The sequence below is a fragment of the Globicephala melas genome, chromosome 13 (assembly GCF_963455315.2).
Source record: "Globicephala melas chromosome 13, mGloMel1.2, whole genome shotgun sequence".
Classification (NCBI taxonomy): domain Eukaryota; kingdom Metazoa; phylum Chordata; class Mammalia; order Artiodactyla; family Delphinidae; genus Globicephala; species Globicephala melas.
In genome coordinates this window covers 2,546,371-2,565,529 of record NC_083326.1, presented here as the reverse complement: position 1 = coordinate 2,565,529, position 19,159 = coordinate 2,546,371, and the positions used below count along the sequence as shown (strand labels likewise).

Genomic DNA, 19,159 nt, shown 5'->3' with positions numbered 1-19,159 from the left:
TTCCCACACCGCCATCTTGACCCCAAGGGCTCTTAAATAGCTTTCACATGAACACTGCTCTGAGGCAGGTACAGCCCTCGTTTCATAGACAATGAGCTGCAGGCTCTGAGATAACCTCCCAGCCTGTAAGGACTGTATTCAAAACCAGGTTAGTTCACAGCTGGGACCTCTTCACACCTACCTTCTGACTCACCAACTAGGTTTGATGACTGTAGGAGGTGTTGTGAATTTATTATCTTTCTCGTAGGTTCATGATCTTTCTGAACTCAGTTTATATCCTCAATTCCTACATCTTTCATTTTTAGAAATGTTCTTTCCCACCTTTCTGCAATCTCAACAGCAACAAAAATTTCCTCTTATTCCTACATTTCATCAGAGATTCTAAAACACTCTAAAAGAAGAAATAAAACATACATTCTTTACTATTGTTCTTCTAGGGGTTAAAATATGTTCAACTAATTTGGAGGTGAAGTGCAAAATCTTCACATCTATATCTATCTATCTATCATCTATCTATCTATCTATTATCTATCATCTATATCTATCTATCATCTATCTATCCATCTACCTATCATCTATCTATTTATCATCTATCATCTATCTATCATCTATCATCTCTCTATCATCTAAGTATCTATCATCTATCTATCTATCTATCATCTATCTATCATCTATCTACCCATCTATCTATCATCTGTCTATCTAATACATATCTATCTATCTATCTATGTATCATGTATCTGTCTATCATCTATCTATTATCTATCTATCTATCATCTATCTATCTCTCATCTGTCATCTATCATCTATGTATCTATCCGTCTATCTACCTATCTATATCTATCTATCCATCTATTATCTATCTATGTATCTATCATCTACCTGTCTATCATCTATCTATTTACCCATCTATCTATCATCAGTCTATCTATTATCTATCTATCTATCATCTATCTATATCTATCTATCATCTATTTACCTATCTATCTATGTATCTATCATCTATCTAAGTATCTATCATCTATCTATCATCTATCTAAGTATCTATCTATCTATCTATTTATCATCTATCTATCATCTATCTATCTCAGTTTGTAGTGTGGCCAGAGTGCTTCCATATGCTAGCAGAGGTAGATGGGATGCTCTCAGGCTTTGCAGGTTGACCCCACCCAATTCTGCGTTCACTCTGAGGCTCTGACAGAGCTGAGCAGAGCACACACTATGCCCCACCCCTTTTATAATTTCTTCTGACCGAGGATTGAGTTAATCATGTGGCTTAGTCCCTCCATATTATCTTCTTGGTCTGTGCAAGCCCCTCTCTTGAATGTGTGAAGGTCTGTGTGTCTTTTCATTTCTATGCTCCATTCTCTTTTCTCTCTCACATTCCAGTGTACCTCTTTTTTTGTTTGCATGCTTGCAAAATATCTATTATTTTGTGTCCATGCATTTTAAATTTATGAATTGGTATGATTATAAATGTCATTTTCCTCTTTATGCCAGCACTATGTTTTTAAGATCTATCCTCATGGCTCTGTGTGTGGTTCTGGCCTTCTACCTGCTGTGCTGGCTCCCTGGTGTGCAGCACCCCACTCAGCCTCTGCCCTCTCTCCAGCTCTCTGCAATGCAACCAAGGCCGTGGTGAACAGCCCCATCTGGAACTGTTTATACTCTGGCCAGGAATTTCTGGGCCACAAGGTGTATAGATACTCAACATGACTGAATTCTGAGGACCTGCTCTCCAAAAGGCAACAGTGTTCAATTTCCCACCAGCATCTCATGAGGACCCCAAGCTTGCTCCATGAGTGCTTTAAAAGAACATCTGTTCTCTATTTGAGAACACATTTTTTGAGGGGTGTTGAGTGGGAGGGTTTAGAATCCTACATGTACATAAGAGCTCACACTTATTACTTGTAATGTTCATAGCCCTGATATCTCTGCTCATTTTTTGTTCTCATGATAGATCTGTTTCTGAGGTTTTGGTAAAATCTTAGCTACAATTATTAATTTGTTTGTTTCCCCCTGCAGTTCAGTCATTTGTTGCTTGATGTATTTTGAGACTGACTGTTTAGGTCACAAGTGTTGATGATGAGTGTGTGCTCTTGGCTTATTGTTCCCTTTACATCATTATTTGTCCTTTATTTTTGGGCTTTAATTTCACTTTTCAAGGTATTATGGCTGATACCCTAGCTTTCTTTCAGTCCGGATTTGTTTAGTATATCTTATTTCATCCTCTCGTATTCAAACATTTATGTCTTTCTGTTTTAAATGTTTATTGTAAATAGAAAATTGTTCAGTCTTTAAAAAAATGCAGCCTGAGAGTCTGTCTTTCAGTGGTGAATTTAATAGTTAACTTTTTTGGGGGGTCAATTAAGGTCATATTATGACTAATTTCTACCTTCTGCTTATTTTCTTGTGCTTATTTTTTTTTTGGAAGGGAGACTTTCTATAATATTTTACTCCTTTTTTACTTTCCATTGCAAAGAGAATTTTCCTCTGGTTTAAAATTTATAATTCTGATTTTGTTCTCATGGTGGTTGCCCTTATCACCCATGTTTATTCCTCCCTGTGGACCTTGTAAACGTATGAATTTTTGTACAAGCTAAATACTCTAATAGGCTCTCCTGCCTCTTCCCCCACCCACCCTGCCACCATCATTTGATATTCCAGTTGTAGGTCTATTTCTTCTGTTTTTCCCCTTTGGTCCTAATAAACAATAAACATGTTTGATCACCTTACACTTCTTGTGTCCTTTGCAGCATTTCCTGGTTTCATTTTTCTCCTTATTTGGATGCTTCCACTCAAAGTGTTTTCAGTACAGGCTTCTGTGGGTAAATCTTATGATTGAGAACACTTTTGTTATTCTCTCAGCTGCCTCCTGTATGTAGAGTGGCATCCATGTAGCATCGCTGGATTGAATATTTTGGCCCTAGTCTTGGAGTCTCTGGTTAGGAAGCCTACATTAGTTCCTTCTCACCAAACTGATGTGTCAGTGGTGTGCTGGTGAACTGGCCATCCGGGAAAACAAAGATCAGGTTTGTAATTTCTGGGGTGTAAATACTCCCACCCTCTCTGATTTCCAGCTACCAAGGTGATGTCACTAAGTGTGGCACTGGAGGGATATGCTCACTTGGGTAACCAGCTTTCAGGAGCTGGTTGGAGCTGTCTCCCCTCTCCACTGCTGACATGGAATTGAAGGGCTGGAGGAGAAATCCTTTGGTAACCTCTAGATGTCATACATTTCATAAATCAAATTCTTTTATCCCATCTATTTCCACCTTGCTTGGTATCCTGGGCCAACTCAACTTGCTTTATAGGTGAGGATATTGAAATACTTAGAACAGCTGAATGGATTTGTTAGTGGTCAATAATCAGAATGGCATGCATGTGGAGGGTTTCCTGCTCTTAATAAAACCAGATTATAACACTTTGGTGGAAAATGCATGAAAAATGGTATTTTAATTGTTCTATGTCATCACTTAGAGGTTCTGGGGCAGCTGAGTGAGCTGTGAGCATAAACAGCATTCTGGTGAAATTCTCGGATGCTTGATCCTCAGACAGCCGTAACTCACTGGTCATGAAAATAGAGCCTGAGACTTTCTTGGCCTCAAGGTGTGATCACAAACTCAGAGGTAGCCTCTGGAGTGTGACTTGTTCCCATTTCCTATGTGGGGCATTTGTTTCCAGCGAGAAGTGTTCTGTTTTCCTGGAGAAGCCATAATTGGATAGATATAATCTGGAAGAGAAATAGGCAGCCAAGTATTTTTGGGCTGATGGAAGAGGGCTGGGATCTCAGGGCTGACAGAGGAAAGAAAATATAAACGTAGACACCAGCTTTTGCTAAATGATGGATTTATAGTTTGTCCGCTCCCTCTTGTTTCCTTCCCTCATCTCCCGCCTTATGTCCTCACCCCACAATGCTAACCTGGAAGGGTGCAGGGGGTGGGCACTGAGGCACTATAAGTGGTTCATCCCTGTCTTTTGGGGGAGGGGTGGGAAGGCTGAGCCACGTGGCTTCCCGCAAAGGGACCCTGTGTTTTAGGAGCTCAATGCTATAACCACAGCAACTAAATAACAAGAGTTACTGGCCATTCAAGAAGGGCTGGATTAATAATTTTAGGGTGCAAGACTATCCCCTAAGAAATGAGATGGGTTGCAACAACTTGCACTTCAACTGAAACAGAAAACAATGACCATGGTCATTACTGTATAATTCCCTTTGTAAGCAAATCAAACCTTCTTCTGATAACTTTCAACCCACCCTCCTCTCTCTCTGTTTTTTTTTGGAAGAGGTATCTTTTATTGTTTTGGACTTTATGTAATACAGTCATTACAGTGAATACATAGCTGTTTCTTTTTCAGTGTTAAGACAGAATGGGTGGCAAGTGATTCTGTGGAAAGAGGTAAGAATGCATTTTATCTATTCATCCTCATCTCGTTTCAAACACATCCTTGACCGTGGAAAGCCCCTCAAATGAGCACGGTGTGGACAACGTAACTGAGCCGCATTTTAAGAAAACCCTGACACCAACTTGCAACCTTAAACATTTAATGAGAGTATGCTTATGAATATTATAAAAGGAAACACATTTGTTTAAAATATGATTTAAATGTTGAAAAAGATCAATTTTCATCTGATGACATTTCTAGTAATAATTGTTACGTAAAGGAAGGCATGTTGGAATTTCCAGTGAACTTAGGTTCCTAATCCCAAGTCTGGAGAACATCTCATGACTCAAGAATAAATCTCCACACAACATTAAAATTGTCCTGCCTCTTCTCCAGATAGCCCTTTCATCTTTTACTTAAAGTAATTATTTATTGGTCATGCTGATTTTGTCAGTTTATAGGAAAGAGAAGAATCAATACTTCTGAGGTGGAAGGGACTGTAGGGCCCCTCCTCGTCATGAAACCAATAAGAAATTGAGGCTGAGGGGGGGATGGACCTACCCAAGTGGTTGGAGTTCACTCATGGCAGAGCTGGGGGTAGACCTGCCCTTTTGCCTTGTAGACTGATTTCCTGACATTACGTCACTGCATCAAATGACTGAGTTGGCTAACAATGTCACCCATCTCTGTCCCCTTCCTGTTGAATTCTCTTTAGGAGTGTGGCTTATTTTGCAAAAGAGAGAAAATTCCCCACAAAGAGAGCTCTTGTGGAGTGAGCTATAGGTATAAGGTCTAAATTAACCATGTTTTTGATAAGTATTGTGCATCTTAGAACATAGAACTTCCTGAATAGGGACTGCACGCTTATTTCCCTGTTCTTGGGAATAACTGGGGTATAGGCTTGCTTGGGGGCAGAATCACAGAACCATCAGAAGGAGAATTTAAGTGGCCTTCAGCCTGGGGACCTGGACAGCCTGCTGAAGGCTGAATTTACAGTGACATGTTTTGGTAAGGGCAACTTAGGAGACATCGTAGGCCTGGTACTTTGTGATGGTCGATGCTCTTCTGTTTTTCTCCTGGGACAGGTAGTAGATGCGGTTGGCCTCTGGGTAGGTGACTTTGCTGAGCGGGAGCTTGTAGATGGCCGGGTTGTTGGTCGTCAGGAGCAGGAAGGTGAGTGCCGAGAGGCAGAAGGGCCAGGTGCAGGGCGGTAATCCAAACTGGGGGGAGGCGGATCACAAGAGAAGCCTTGGTTATATCAGATGCCTGTGCTCGTCTCATCGGCCCTTCACAATCACCTAGGGTCCTGGGTGGAGGAGGGGAGGCTTGGTGGGCACTGAGCAGAATAATACTTAATTCATGACCAACATAAATCAAATCGTTCCATTGGGGTCAGTCTGCATTGTAACAGGGGACACATATTCTTCAAAATGCAGCCGCTGGAACCCTCTTATAATATGCCTTTATGTGGAAGACATATTTTGTCTTGGGTGTCTGGCCAGGCTCTACCTCCCACTCTAGGACTTGTGGCCATTCCCCACCTTCTCCCAAAGCCCCTGTGGAAGGAACAGCATCGGCAGCCATTTTTCGTTCAAAACCTTTTTCTCTTTGGTCATGTCTGCTTGCACTAGAGATAAGCGCCTGACCCAAATGCAGCTTCCCATAGGCAGGCTACCTGGGAATAGAATCCCTGTCTTGAGAATTTGAGCTAAGAGATACAGAGACTGCATCCAAAGACTCGATCTGAAAAAACTAGAGAGCCAACCAGTGCTGGGTGGATATTTGGGGGCCTCTGTGCAGCAGAAGAAACCCATCCCAGAGAGACACAGAAACAGAACAGACGTATGGAGAGAGGCAGAGATGTCACATCCTAGTCCCAGGGAGCTGGAGATCAGGAGTAGCTACCTCTCTCCTCAAGGGCTCTCCCATTCCCAACAGCCTTTCTCATGATGTTCCCCTGTTTTTTGTATCTTAAGATGCCCTGAGGCTTTTACATACACTTCCCCATTCTTCATTTGAGATAACCTGGATAGCTTGTTAGCAAAGAGCCTACAAAGTCAACTATGAAGCGGAGCAAATCAATGCCCCTTCTCCCCCAAACATCCTTTTATCATAAGCAGTAAAAGCCTCAGGGAGTACCATTGAAGGAGTGATTCCACTTGGTGTGTGGTCAAAGATGGCCCTGTTGGGTGGGACTTTAGGAGGAGCAATGACAGCCTGGTACCAGAACTGTAGCCTTAAGGAACACCCATGACTGAAGAATTCCACTCCGTGAGTCTTACCAAAGCCCTGCTAAGACTGCATAGGGTGTTTTGGAAAGCATCTCCTTCAAGTCCTACAGTGAGAAGGATGTGGGCTGGGAGTTCCACAGACCCAAATCCAAATCTCAGCTCTGGTTACCTTGTTGGAGCCATTTCCTCTTTCTGACAACTATTTCCTCAACAGCAAAATAGGGATAAAGATATCTACTCAGAGTTGGTGCCTAGTGCATACTAAGCGCTCAGTAAATGGTCCTCAGTTTGTGGTCATTGTCGTGAGGCAGAGGGCAGTGCTGTTGAAGATACGGGGCTGCACATGCAGGAGCCGATTAGAAAGCAAAATTGTGCGGCTCCTAAGTGCCCTCTTCTGTAGAGGCTTGAACGGTCTCATAAATGTCATTCAACATTTTTATATCCTGTTCCTCAAGGAGACTGGAAATTCCTTCAGAGTGAATTAATAGCTTGCACTTTTTTTGTATCCCTGAGAGTGGGCAGTACAGTGTCTTAAACATAGTAGGTACACAGAAAATAAACATGATTTTGTTTTGAAAAATGTCTAGGTAGAGTGATATAACCTGTAACTTCTCTGCACAAGATGAAGGGGCCAGTTATCCTGTAAATTCCTATGATCAGGAACAAAAGTATCCCGTTTGCCTCCCTTCTAGTACCTTGTCCAAGGAAGGCACGTGACACGTATTTACTGGATGGACAGTTGGGTGAAAGGATGGGGGCAAGAAGAGGTGGGAAAGCCTGGGGCAGACAGGAACCTCAGAGGCCAGGCTCCGTCCTGTTTCTGATGGTCGGCTATCTAGCCCCAGCTCTAATGTATCCCATGGTGGGGACTCACTACCTTAGGGTTTCACTCATTCTGCATTTCTTGAGCACCTACAATGAGCTGGGCACTATAATAGGTACTAGAGATAAAGATAAGAATACAACCGGGCCCCTGTTCGAAGGAGCAAAAGGGCTGAAGGTGGAAGAGGACTGGTGTGTACTAGACTTGTCACAATGTTGTCAAGCGTCGTAGCAGATATAAACACAAAATGTGATGTGGCCCAGAAGAGGGACTTAGTCCACTGGGGGACACAGGATGGTATTAGGGAAGTTGAATTCTATTGCTTACAAAATTCCTTCCTATGCTCTGTCCAAACCATGCAATTTCACTGAGGATGGAGGAGGGATTTAAACACGGGTTAGTGGAATGCCCATCTCCACCTCCACCTGCAGGACCAATGGGACTTTTCCTGGTTGCCTGTGTGAGCTGGGCCTTGAACCTTTATGGAGGGGGAGGCATAGACTGTAGGCTGAGCCCTTTGTGCTCTGCGATGGGGCCAGTGTCCCTCCTGTGTGTGTTGGGGGCTGGGCTGGCCATGCGGCTCCCCCAACCTCACACACAACCTGCACTGGGGCTCAGGCGGAGAAGGGCTCTCAGACTGCTGCACAGGCCCTCAGCCGCCAGCTCTGGCTTCCCTCGGGCTTGGCCTTGTCCTCCTGGAAGCCTTGCCTCGTGACTCGTGACTCCTTGGTAGTTGCTATGGGGTGAACAAAGATGTACACTGGCCCACAAGCTACTTGGGTAGATGATCTAGAAACATAGGAAAAAAAATTAAATATGAAGATTTAAAACTAGTTGTAGAGGATTGATTTACAAGAAACGAGTCTGATTTACAAGATAATGCTCTTCAGACTGTCCTTCTATACGGAGCCCCACTGGCCCACTGACCACAGGATCTGATTGACCAGTGTTGACATTAACACTTTTGAGGCCCAGCTCTTTCTGTCTGCGGCTGTGAAGGAGGGAAGCGTGATTTGAGACATGAGGGATGGATTGCGAAGGGGTTCCTGGAGGAGGGGTTTGGGGAGCTGAGAGAATACAGAGGAGGGTGTAATGCACATTCCTAGCCCATGTTGACTCACCACAGATAATACGTTAGCCAGGGCAGCACCCAGGTAGGCTGCAAACAGAGCTGCAAAAGAACGAAGAAATAGGTGACTAAGAGTGTCTCGAGTTTACATATTCTCCCCCCATACGTTTCATGCCACAAATGCTATCTCTCAGGTTAAAAAAAATCGAGTTATGTTTCCGTTGCTTGGCAGCTTTGAAAAGTGTTAAATTCCATGCAAATTCCAGCACAACTAAGACAGCAGATGAACTTTGTTGAAAAGGACCAGAATTTAGCTGTTACAGTTCTCCTGGGTCCTACCACCTTGCATTCTAGCAAAGGAACGTTTAGGAGCATAAACCGTAAATGAACATTTTACTATACAGCCAAGGCACATGAATCCCAGAACTCCCTGCTGTGATATTTCATCACAAGTTATTAACATAATATGGGTTTCCAGGGAGGAACAGCATTCTTTAAGCTTGAGGAAGACCAAATACACCTACTGCCTCATCTTCTGGGCTTTGTGTGTGGAGGGTACCACTAGGCTGGCCACTGGGAAGACCCAAGTGCTGGTGAGAGGTGAGGTTCCGTGAAAACGGGCCACAGTAATTTGGCTTTGCTTCTGAGCTCTCACTTTCTCCACTAAAACCATCCCAATGGTCCCTAGGATATTAACAACAGCAAACCTTTATCAGAGAGTTACTGAGTGCCCTGACCACATTCTTCAGCATTCCTACAAGCATTATTTGAAGGTTCTGTGGTTAATGTTTGGGTGCATAAGGTTAACTGCTGTATCTGATGTAAACTGCCCAATTCCACATATAAAGATTAATTTGCATAAGACTTGCTCTGTCGGAAAGTTCCAATCACCAGCACGGGAAGCAGCAACCACAGCAGACAGCCCACGGGCAACAATCGAACAACCTCCATGTGGCTGAACACTTAGTGTTCACTAAGAATAGTTTTCAATGTACTAATCACTAAAGGACCATTCAAAACAGCTTAAAATAAAAACGCTTTTATAAAGCAAACACATCCTCCCATTTATCTTTGGAGGACCAGCAGAATTTCCGCGGGGCGGTTTCCCTGTGCGCATGGACCCCGGCATCATCGGAGGTGGAAAGGGAATCCCGCTGGCAGTACCCACCGCAGGCGACGGCGAGGAGGTGCGTCTGCCAGGTGATGACGTAGAACATGCCTCCTATGGCGATGCAGGCCAGCGTGCTATTGAAGCCACACAGCCCGAAGTAGATGGAGTCAAAGGGTGTCGCGAGAGTGAGGGCTGGGGGAGAAGACAGGCTGAGTGCTGTGCAGGTCGCGTGGGCCCACCCACCAGCCCCAAAGCCCTCCACAGTCCTCAACCCAGACCAGTTATCAACACCAAAGTATGTATAAAAAGGACTTCTGACTATTCAGTGAAAAAACATCTAAAGGAAACAAATGGCCTTGGTCACATGCATATCAGTAGTTAAGCTGGTATGGGTACAAGAGACCCTTTTGAGTAGTGATCTGAAGTCTGAGTGAGCAGTCCAGAGAAGGTCCCTTCCCTGCCAGAAAAAGGCGGGTTAACAGAACCTTAATGTTCTCTAATGGAGGACAAATGCTTCTTATCGTGATTAGAGATAAGACTTAAAATATAAACATGCCTGGAAGCAACTCCTCCCCAGCTTTTAATTTATACTGAGGTGGAAATGACTAACACCAGAGTCTTTCCTGAGGACAGCTTTTGCTCAGGGGAGTAGGAGGGCACCGGCACCCAAAATGGAAAGACAGGTGTAATGGAAGGAGGGAGAGTTTATAGGAATAAGCCGGTGGAGCATGGAAGACACATGGCACCATTTTCTTTGGAGCAGGCCCCAGATACAGCATCCTTATTGCCCATTAATAAGGGGCCCATTAATTAATAATGACACTAACCTGCTAACATCCCCATGGCGGATCCGATCGCAGCATGCAAGCAAATAAGAGGTGACGATATGAACAAAGCTATGAGGAAAATGCCTCCAGTCCAGGGGTTATCGCAGCCGTACACTTGGCCGATTCCAACAGGGATGGCTCTCAAAAGCTGCAGGTCCAACAAGAGCACATGCAATTATGGAGGCAAAAGAGACAACTTGAAGCTTGGCTGGAAAAGGTTTGGGGCCAAACCCTCCACACTAATATTTTGCAACAGTTTTCCAAGATATTTTCAAATAGGTTCACTCTAAAAGGCACACAAGATTTATTGTTTTAATCTTAAGTTCTTAGAACAGTAAGGGGTTAAAATGTCATTTCCTTTATTTAGAAACATGAGTGTAAGGCACTAAACTCTCAGTGAAGAGAAACTGAATACTTCAAATGAGGGTGTTATTCATTAGAAAAGTAATAGATGTCTAACCAAAGTTGGGGTTGAAAAACTCTTGTAACATTTTTTTAAAGCTAAAAACATGACTAGAAGGCTAAATATTAGATGGAAAAATGGTCCTTTTTGTTTCCAAGAAGAGCATGTCTGGGCTGTGGTCACGTTTGTGCCATCGTCTGGGCGAGGAGCTGGACTCGTATCCACAGAGCAGCACCTGGGCAGGTGGTATCTTGGCATCTGCGGGTTTTATTGATGAACCTGTCACATGGCTGATGGAGGAGAACCCTGATGTGTTAGGCCTCCGTGTGTCTCAGGTAGCAGACCTGTGTGTGAATGAGACAGGAAGGCCAGGGTGCAATGTCGAGTGGGCACTTGCACACGTACTCTGGAGTTTGGGAAAAGGATCCAGGGCACATGGGCTTCCCCAGCAACTGAGATTGGGTCCTGTATTTTGGAAGGTTGGCCAAAGGCCCTTGAGCAAAGAAACGCTTACAGGAGGGGCTCTGGGCCCTGCTGGGATGCACTGGGGTCCATCCTTCCCCTTGTGTATATTTCATGATAAGGCAGTTCTTCCCTCAGCCCAAGTCCTCTGAGGACTCCTCCTGGGGTGCAGGGGAGGGAGGTCCTGTAGCTCCAGGGCCCTCGCCCCACACGAGAGTGTGCAGTGACAGGACTGCAGGGTAGTCTTGTGGGCAACCCTCTGGGCTCCGTCCCCCGTTATCCCAGGACAGAGAGCAAGACTGGGCTCCGGCATCGCCACGCGGGGGATGGCGGGACAGGCAGAGAGTTTGGTGCAGAGGCAGTGGTGCTGGTTCCTCTGGTCTCCAGCCGGTTGCACCCTCCGGCACGCTCTCCCCTCACCAAAGAGCAGAGGAGCTTGTGGGGCCTCAAAATCGTTGGGAGCTTTAGACCCTCTCTCTGACATCTACCACTTGTTTCCCCAAAACTCAAGGCTCTAGTTATAATTGTCAAAATGACAACACATACTCACTATTACCATAAGCCATTCAAAATTGGCCAGAAAAGTATTTCTTAAAGAATAACCACCAAACGTTGAATGTGTCTTTCCTGGAAATTTGGGGGTTCTAAAGCATTTGTACAATATTTTCCATTTTTTTCATTTTTACAAAATTCCTGGTTATCTTTTCAATTGAAAATGTGGTTTGGAGCATGCAAAATATCTTAAACTTGCCTTTTCTACCATCATTTCCCCATAGCATGACAATTAGAGCAATTTTGACTTCAAAAGATACTGATTGGTTTAATATCGTGAAAGGGAAGCCTGAGGGGCTGAACTGCTAACAGCATCTTTTCTCACCTTTGGCTCATGAAGGTACACTCACACAGACACACACAGACACAGACACACACAGACAGACACACAGACACAGACACACACACACACACACACCCCAACAAGGATGGGGCTAATGTGAATACGTCTCTTCCTAGATAATGCGTCTTGGACAAATGGAGGGCTCTTTCTGCCCTGCCATGCTGCTGTCTCCTTGAACTGTTCAGAGAAACTAGGCACCATTATTTCTGACACAAATTCCCTTCAACAAGCCCAGGTGGCTTTGTGGTTAGATGATGAATTGCCAATAACAAAGTTCAGAGTGAGCTCTAGCCTATGGAGTCATTTAGTGTAACAGAGAGTAGGGGGACCTCAGAGAAAATGTGCCCAGTTAGAAAAGAAGGCTGATGGGCATAGTTCTCCAGGCTGACTTAACGCTTTTAGAGTAGCTTCTTATTTAGTTTGGCAGACTTCCAGCGGCCAGCAGTATATACAGAATACTTGCCAAAAGCGTAAAAATCTCTGTTATATAGATAATTCTTAGTGGAGCAACACCTGTGCTTTAAAGTGTGAGGATGCCCCAGAGAGCAAGGGGAAGCTGCTCCCCAGGCTGGAGCAGAGACTTGTCGAGCCAACAGATGGCAGTGTGTGTGATGTGCACATCTTCAATGATTCAATGACATTGAAGGAGGACAAAAATACACAGAGTCACTTGGATTGAAACTGGAGTAAAGCATCAAAAAGGCTTTTTTTTAAAAAAAAAGATAAAGGAACCCAAGTCTAGGAGTCAGGATGCGGGAGTTCTAGTCTTGACTTTGCTCCTTACTGATTAACCATGTGACCTCAGGCAGTCTCTTAACCTGGCTTTAGTCTCTCCCCCTGTGCTATGATAGGACATTGTGCGGCCAAAAATGGCCGTTTTAGCTCTTAAAAAGAGGAAAGAAAAAGCTGGTGGCTAATGAGATATTGAGGTAGAGTGTCTCGCACTGTATAATTGGTAATAGTTGTTACTCATGGATGTTTCTTTTCTTTTTTTTTTTTTTTTTTTCGGTACGCGGACCTTTCACTGCTGTGGCTTCTCCCGTTGCAGAGCACAGGCTCCGGACGCGCAGGCTCAGCGGCCATAGCTCACGGGCCCAGCCGCTCTGCGGCATGCGGGATCTTCCCGGACCGGGGCACGAACCCGTGTCCCCTAAATCGGCAGGCGGACTCTCAACCACTGTGCCACCAGGAAAGCCCCTTATGGGTGTTTCTGACATGCAAAATAAGTAAATGCCACTTTAACACTGAGTTTGGACAGACGCTGCCCTTCCACCTTCCACGATACCTACCAAGGGCACTTGGACCTCCGACCAGGTGATATTGGGCATGGAGGAGGAGGGCTGCAGCAGCTTCGTGGGGAAGAAGAGGTTGTAGTGGCCCGTGGCCGCCAGGTACAGGGTCACTGCGATGTTGAAGGGCAGCGTGAAGACCGGGAGGTCCCACTTGCTGAAGATGGTGCCCAGGGCACTGGAGAGGATGGGGCTGAGGGCAGAAGCACAGGAGATGCTGTTCAAGATGCCCCCTGGCCCTGACACTAGCCTGAGTGGGTTTAGGGGGCCCCCTGTGCCTTCCCAGGGAAAAGCAGCTGGCTGGCTCCCTCTCCCAGCCTGACTGGCCCTGGGCAGCTCCTCCCCTGGACCTCCTTCCTCTGCCCCTGCACAGCAACAGGGTGGACGCCCAGACTCAACTTCAGAAGGAGGGCTTTCAGGGGAGATCCTAAGGCGGGGAGCCACAGACCTTCCCTGAAGAGCCACATGGCTCCCTGCGCAGGCATGGGAAAGGGGCTGATGGTGAGGGGAACCACATTCATTCAATCATTCAGCAAATGTCTGTTGAGGCAGAGAGCACTCCTGGCCGGCGTGCCCTGTGGTTTCTGCAGGTGAGTAAGGACCTGGAGCCTGGCCGTATGAGGGCTCTGGGCAGGGCTGGGCCTGCAGCCCACACTGGGAGGTTGTCCCTGTCTGGTCAGGGTGCCCAAGGACAGGGTAGCACTGGGGGAGCAGGAGGGATGGGAAGATCTCCAGACACTGACAGGACCCCATAGTATGCTCTTAACCTCTGTGGGCCTCAGTTCTCTTCCCTGTGCTCTGCCGGGGTAGGACCAGGGGCTCTTTTAGATCTTACAAAAATGAAGAGTAAAGGAGGGTATGTAATGAGATACTGTGTACAGACCACCTAGCACAGTGGTGCTGTTGCTGTCTAACATCAGTAATTATTTCTAGTGGCTGTTTCTGATGTGCAAGCTAAGGAAATGCTTCTTTAAACTCCAGTTTGGACAGACAGTCACGGAGTTGGGGTAGAAAGGCTGATCTACACCCACAGCCTTGGAAGCAAACTTACCAAGACACGGACATTACGATGACGGGGAGTAGAAGCCACCAGTAATAGTCGCCTTTGTCCGAGAACACAGCCATCAGCAGCCCCACCAGCACCCCGTTGTAGCCGTGAAGTCCGGCTGCGATGGCGGACCTGGGGGGGGAGGGCTGGTGAAGGAGGGGTTCCCCGAGGCCTGACGCAGGGCACTGCCTTCTTGATTTTCCTTCTGAGTCAGGCTTTTCTCAGCTGGAGCCTGACCACACACACCCCTTCAAACCATCAACCCTTCACAGCCCCCTAGACAATGTGTGGTTGTTAAAAGTAACCAGGGAATGGTTGTTTTGAGTGATTAGTGACCTTATTGTGAGGGGTTTCTGAGCCGGGAGCCAGGCAGTGAGGATGTGAGGCTGGTGAATGTCCCCACGGGGATCTACCTGTGGTCTCAGGCCTGGACCCTGGGTTTCCTGGGACTTACTTGTCCTGACTCAGGATGAGGGCTGTCAGGGTGGATACCACGGTGCCCAGGCAGCCCGAGATGGCCCACCAGGGGTTCTGGACGAAGAGGCCGAGGACGATGAGGATGCCACTGAGGGGATTGTTCACAAACATCACCTGGGATGTGCCCCGGAGGACCCAGTCGAGGAACTGGAACACTGGGGATTTGTCTGAAATAGAACCAGTCAAGGCTCAGCTGTTACACCTCTAGGCGAGGCCCCAGAGGGCAAGGGGGTTAGGGAAGCTGGGTGTCCAAGGTGGGTTCAGCTCCCTGCTGTCACCTGCCACAGAGGAGGGTACACCGAGAACCTGAGGGGGCATCTGACTGCCCAGAAAACCCTTCAGACCCACTGAGAGCTGGCTGTGGTCTTTAGGTTGTCATTCAGGCAGTGGGTACCCCGTGCGACCTGTGCCCCTGTGAGAGTGGCATGAATTTTCAAGAGGAGGGATCCAGAAAGAAAACTCTTGCAGCCCAGCAGGCATCAAACCCATGGCCTGAGGTCTGAAGGATTGCTAACGGGAACCTATTGGAATAGTAGACACGGCTCTCCCACGATCCATCTCTAGGGCAGGCATTTTTCTAGAATGCTGGCTCTAGAATCCCAGTCCTACAATGTGACATTCTTTATTTAAAAAAAATTTTTATTGGAGTATCGTTGCTTTGCAATGTTGTGTACAATGTGACATTCTGAGGGGATATTTGAAAGCACATGACTGTTATGTTCAGAACTGAGAGCTTGTATACCTACATGTATTGGCATTTACATCCTGAGAGACTGCGTGTCTGTCATAAGAGTGAAACTCCTATCCTACCCTACCCTATCCTATCCTATCCTATCCTATACTATCCATGGAAATGGGACTCAGTCTCATCTACAGAGATCTGTGCAGCGTGTTTCCTGGGGGACGACCAGAGGGGACATTTTTAGGGATAGGAGCAGGGGCTGCTCTCACGGAAACTTTACCTTTAAGCCCCTCTCCGCACTCCTTCATCTCTCCTGTGATGTACCCGAGGGCTTTGCGGACCCTCTTCCCGCTGGCAGCCAGGGAACTCTGAATCCAGGAAGTCTTGGAGATGTCTGTTTCTACCTTTATCTCGGAGCTCTCCTCCATGGTGTCCAGATCCTGTCCAGGGACAAGAGACGGGCAAGAAGCTCCCACATTCTGAGGCTCTCACACTGAGGAGTGACTTGCTTGCTTGGGGACAAGCTAAGATTTTCACTTGGTATTTAGTGAAATTGCTATTTAATCATTTTTGTTTCTGTAGACCAGAATATCTTTTGTTTTGTTTGATCTTTTACCTCATTTAATATGGGCAACAGCCTTGCACAGTCAGCCATCTGTATCATCCATGGATTCAGCTAACTTCAGGTTAAAAATACTCAAAAACAATTTCTAGAAAGTTTCATAAAGCAAAACTTGAATTTGCTGCACACTGGCAACTTTTTACGTAGCATTTACATTGTACTTACAACTATTTACATAGCATTTACATTGTATTAGGTATTGTAAGTAATCTAGAGATGATTTAAAGTATTCCAGAGGATGTGCATAGGTTATATGCAAATACTATGCCATTTTATGTAAAGGATTTGAGCATCCACAGATTTTGGTACACATCAGGTGTCCTGGAACCAATCCCTCATGACTGTAGTATAACAAGACAACATCTTTATCCTCATTCTGTGGATGAGGTCTCAGGCATGGATGGAGAGGTTCTCATTTGTAAAAGTCAAGGTCAAATGATAGAATTTAGATTTACCCACAGATTTTTAGATTCTTTTTTTAAAACAAATATTACTTCTACTGTACCATACTCTTTCCAGAAGAAAGTATCCCCTCCCACCCTAGCATGTCTAGTCTTTAAAATTTAACTGTCCATAAAATTAAACAAGTAAATGTTCTGTTTTGAAAATTGGCACCAGCTTATTTCCTAAGTGCTTGAATGCTGGATTCAGAGGAAGATGGATAAGAAATAATCAAAATAAAAGAAACATGAAACTTTATAAAGTAAACTGAAAAGTAGACATCTTTATCCCACATAATTTTGTTTCTGGAAATATGAACTCAAGAAAAGTTTGCCTAAATCAGAGGACGTCTTTTCTGGACCTCAGCTCTCTACCTTGCTGCGGACTATGTGATGTGGGCGCTGCCCCTGATTCGGGCCACTCTTTACTCACCAGCAACTCGACCGTGGGCTTCCGGTATTGGTGGGGAGAAGGGTCTTTGGTGCGCCTTTCCTGGTGTTCACCTTTTCCAAATACTGGAGTTGGCAGGGAGAACATCAACTATTAGGACCTCTACCCTGGCACCTTAGCAGCAAATTTCCTGCAAGGCTCAAGTTGGAATACTCAGCACTTTCTACCCCAGTGAGGATGCCCCAGCCTCTGCGCCTGGGGCAGGAGGACCCCCTCCTCTGCTACTGCACACACCCAATTGGGCAAGCTCTTCGGGGAAAAAAATTCACATCTTCATGTAAATTGGACATTTTACAAGAATTTAGGGAATTCAGAGACTCAGCTGACTTTTAGTTAAGAGGCTCTGATCTTGTTCAACTCCCCTATTTTTTAGGTGAGGAAACAAAGCTGTCTGTGAGCCCTGAACCCAGGGTTCTTTTTCCACATGAACACGAAGATTGGTATTTATGAGGCATTATTGCTCATAAAGCATTAAGCTGCCTGAACCATACGTCTGTGTTCAAATTATACGACAACTTTTTCCAACTGGATAACCTCAGCTGTTTTGGTATTTTTAGGATGTATGTTTTAGAATTTTAGGTATTTTAGCAGCAGCTTCTTGTTGGATTAAGACAAGTGATATCCATGTTGTCACTTGAAACAGATTTTGGCATGTCCTTGTAATTCTAGAAAACTGTTATTAAGTAGCTCTGAATGTATTTTTCATTATTACAAGATAATTTATTTGTAAAGGTGAGTAATTTCAGAAAGGTTTTAAGTAACATGAAAGAAGGCCCTTGGAGGTTTTGCTGTTTATGCTCTGGTGCCCTCTTGTGGTCCAGTGTGAGAATGGCTGTCTGGGCTCAGAATGCCCTGTATCTTCAATTGGCCATTCTGTCTGCATTCATGAGATTTCAGGGCACCTAAACACTAGAAGAGATACGTCAATGGCTCTGAGCTCCCCCATCTGAAGGAGCAGGGACTGCAAATACCAGTGTGGTTGGGAAGTTACACTATGTAAGAGAAACAAATTAAGGAAGTTTGAAAGGAAGAGTAGGAAGCAAAGAGGATGACTCTAGACTGTGAGGCTAGTGTGTTTGATATCCTGATGGATTCTCTGCTTGTCTGAAGCGTCAGCTCTTCAGCAGCTTCTGCTAACCCGCCTCCCAGGCTCCTTTGCGTGGGGCTCTCTGCTAGGCCCTCTTTCACCCCAGTCCCCAGACACTATCCTAAGAATATGTTTGCAGGGAGATTGTTAACTTTTTGAGGCAAACTATGCTTTCTTCCTGAGGATGCCCTGGGGTCTCTGTCAAACACAAACTCCTGGGCTAAAGAGGTCCTTGATTTAATTTGGTGCCCTCTCCCCAGTGTATGAGGTTTTCCCAGACCACCCCAGGCCATTTCTCTGGCTGGCTACTTTGGCTATAAAACAAGGAGGCTCAGACAAACTGGGGCAAGAAAGTCACATGCTTCATGTGATACTGTAAAAGGACGCTAACCCAGGAATCAGTTTTATCCCTGCCATGCCCTCACCAGCTGTGTGACCCTGGGCAAGTCGCCTCCCTTCTCTGGAGGGCAAAGTTAGATTGCCCCTCTGCCCTGGGTCTTCATGACGCTGCTCCACCGTGCATCTGACTGGGGAGACCCCCACTTGACCCCACACCCCTCCCCCACTGCCAGCTCTTCCCTGTTTGACACAACATGTCCTCAGCGTCCAAATTGAAGTTTCTGGCTTCCCCGCTTTGGCTGCCCTCTAGACCCTCCTCTTGACCTTGGGAGCCCCTCCCCTCCAGGGCTCTCCATCTGTTCCCTTTTCTAGACATCACCACTGTCTAGCATCAGGACCAGCATCAGCATCAGGAACAGTAGCATCAGGATCAGTGGTTGTGACTTGGCAGCACATTAGAATCTCATGGAGAGCTTTTTTTGGGGTCATTTTAAAAGTGCAAAGTTTTATTTATTTT

At 45.7% G+C, this 19,159-nt stretch overlaps 1 protein-coding gene across 2 annotated transcripts in view; it reads right to left on the bottom strand.

Annotated features, from left to right (window-relative positions):
• Positions 1–5,405: 5,405 nt before the first annotated feature.
• The window catches only part of SLC14A2 (solute carrier family 14 member 2), a 54,732-nt gene continuing 40,978 nt past the window's right edge, over positions 5,406–19,159 (bottom strand). For both annotated transcript variants that reach the window (XM_060310223.1, XM_030868276.2), the window contains 9 exons: positions 17,199–17,281; positions 15,984–16,143; positions 14,999–15,188; positions 14,548–14,676; positions 13,497–13,689; positions 10,448–10,595; positions 9,678–9,812; positions 8,562–8,611; positions 5,406–5,606 (listed from right to left, as the gene is read on the bottom strand). In XM_060310223.1, coding sequence (XP_060166206.1) covers positions 5,406–5,606; positions 8,562–8,611; positions 9,678–9,812; positions 10,448–10,595; positions 13,497–13,689; positions 14,548–14,676; positions 14,999–15,188; positions 15,984–16,143; positions 17,199–17,281 — 1,289 coding nt within the window. The remainder of the gene's footprint in view (positions 5,607–8,561; positions 8,612–9,677; positions 9,813–10,447; positions 10,596–13,496; positions 13,690–14,547; positions 14,677–14,998; positions 15,189–15,983; positions 16,144–17,198; positions 17,282–19,159) is intronic.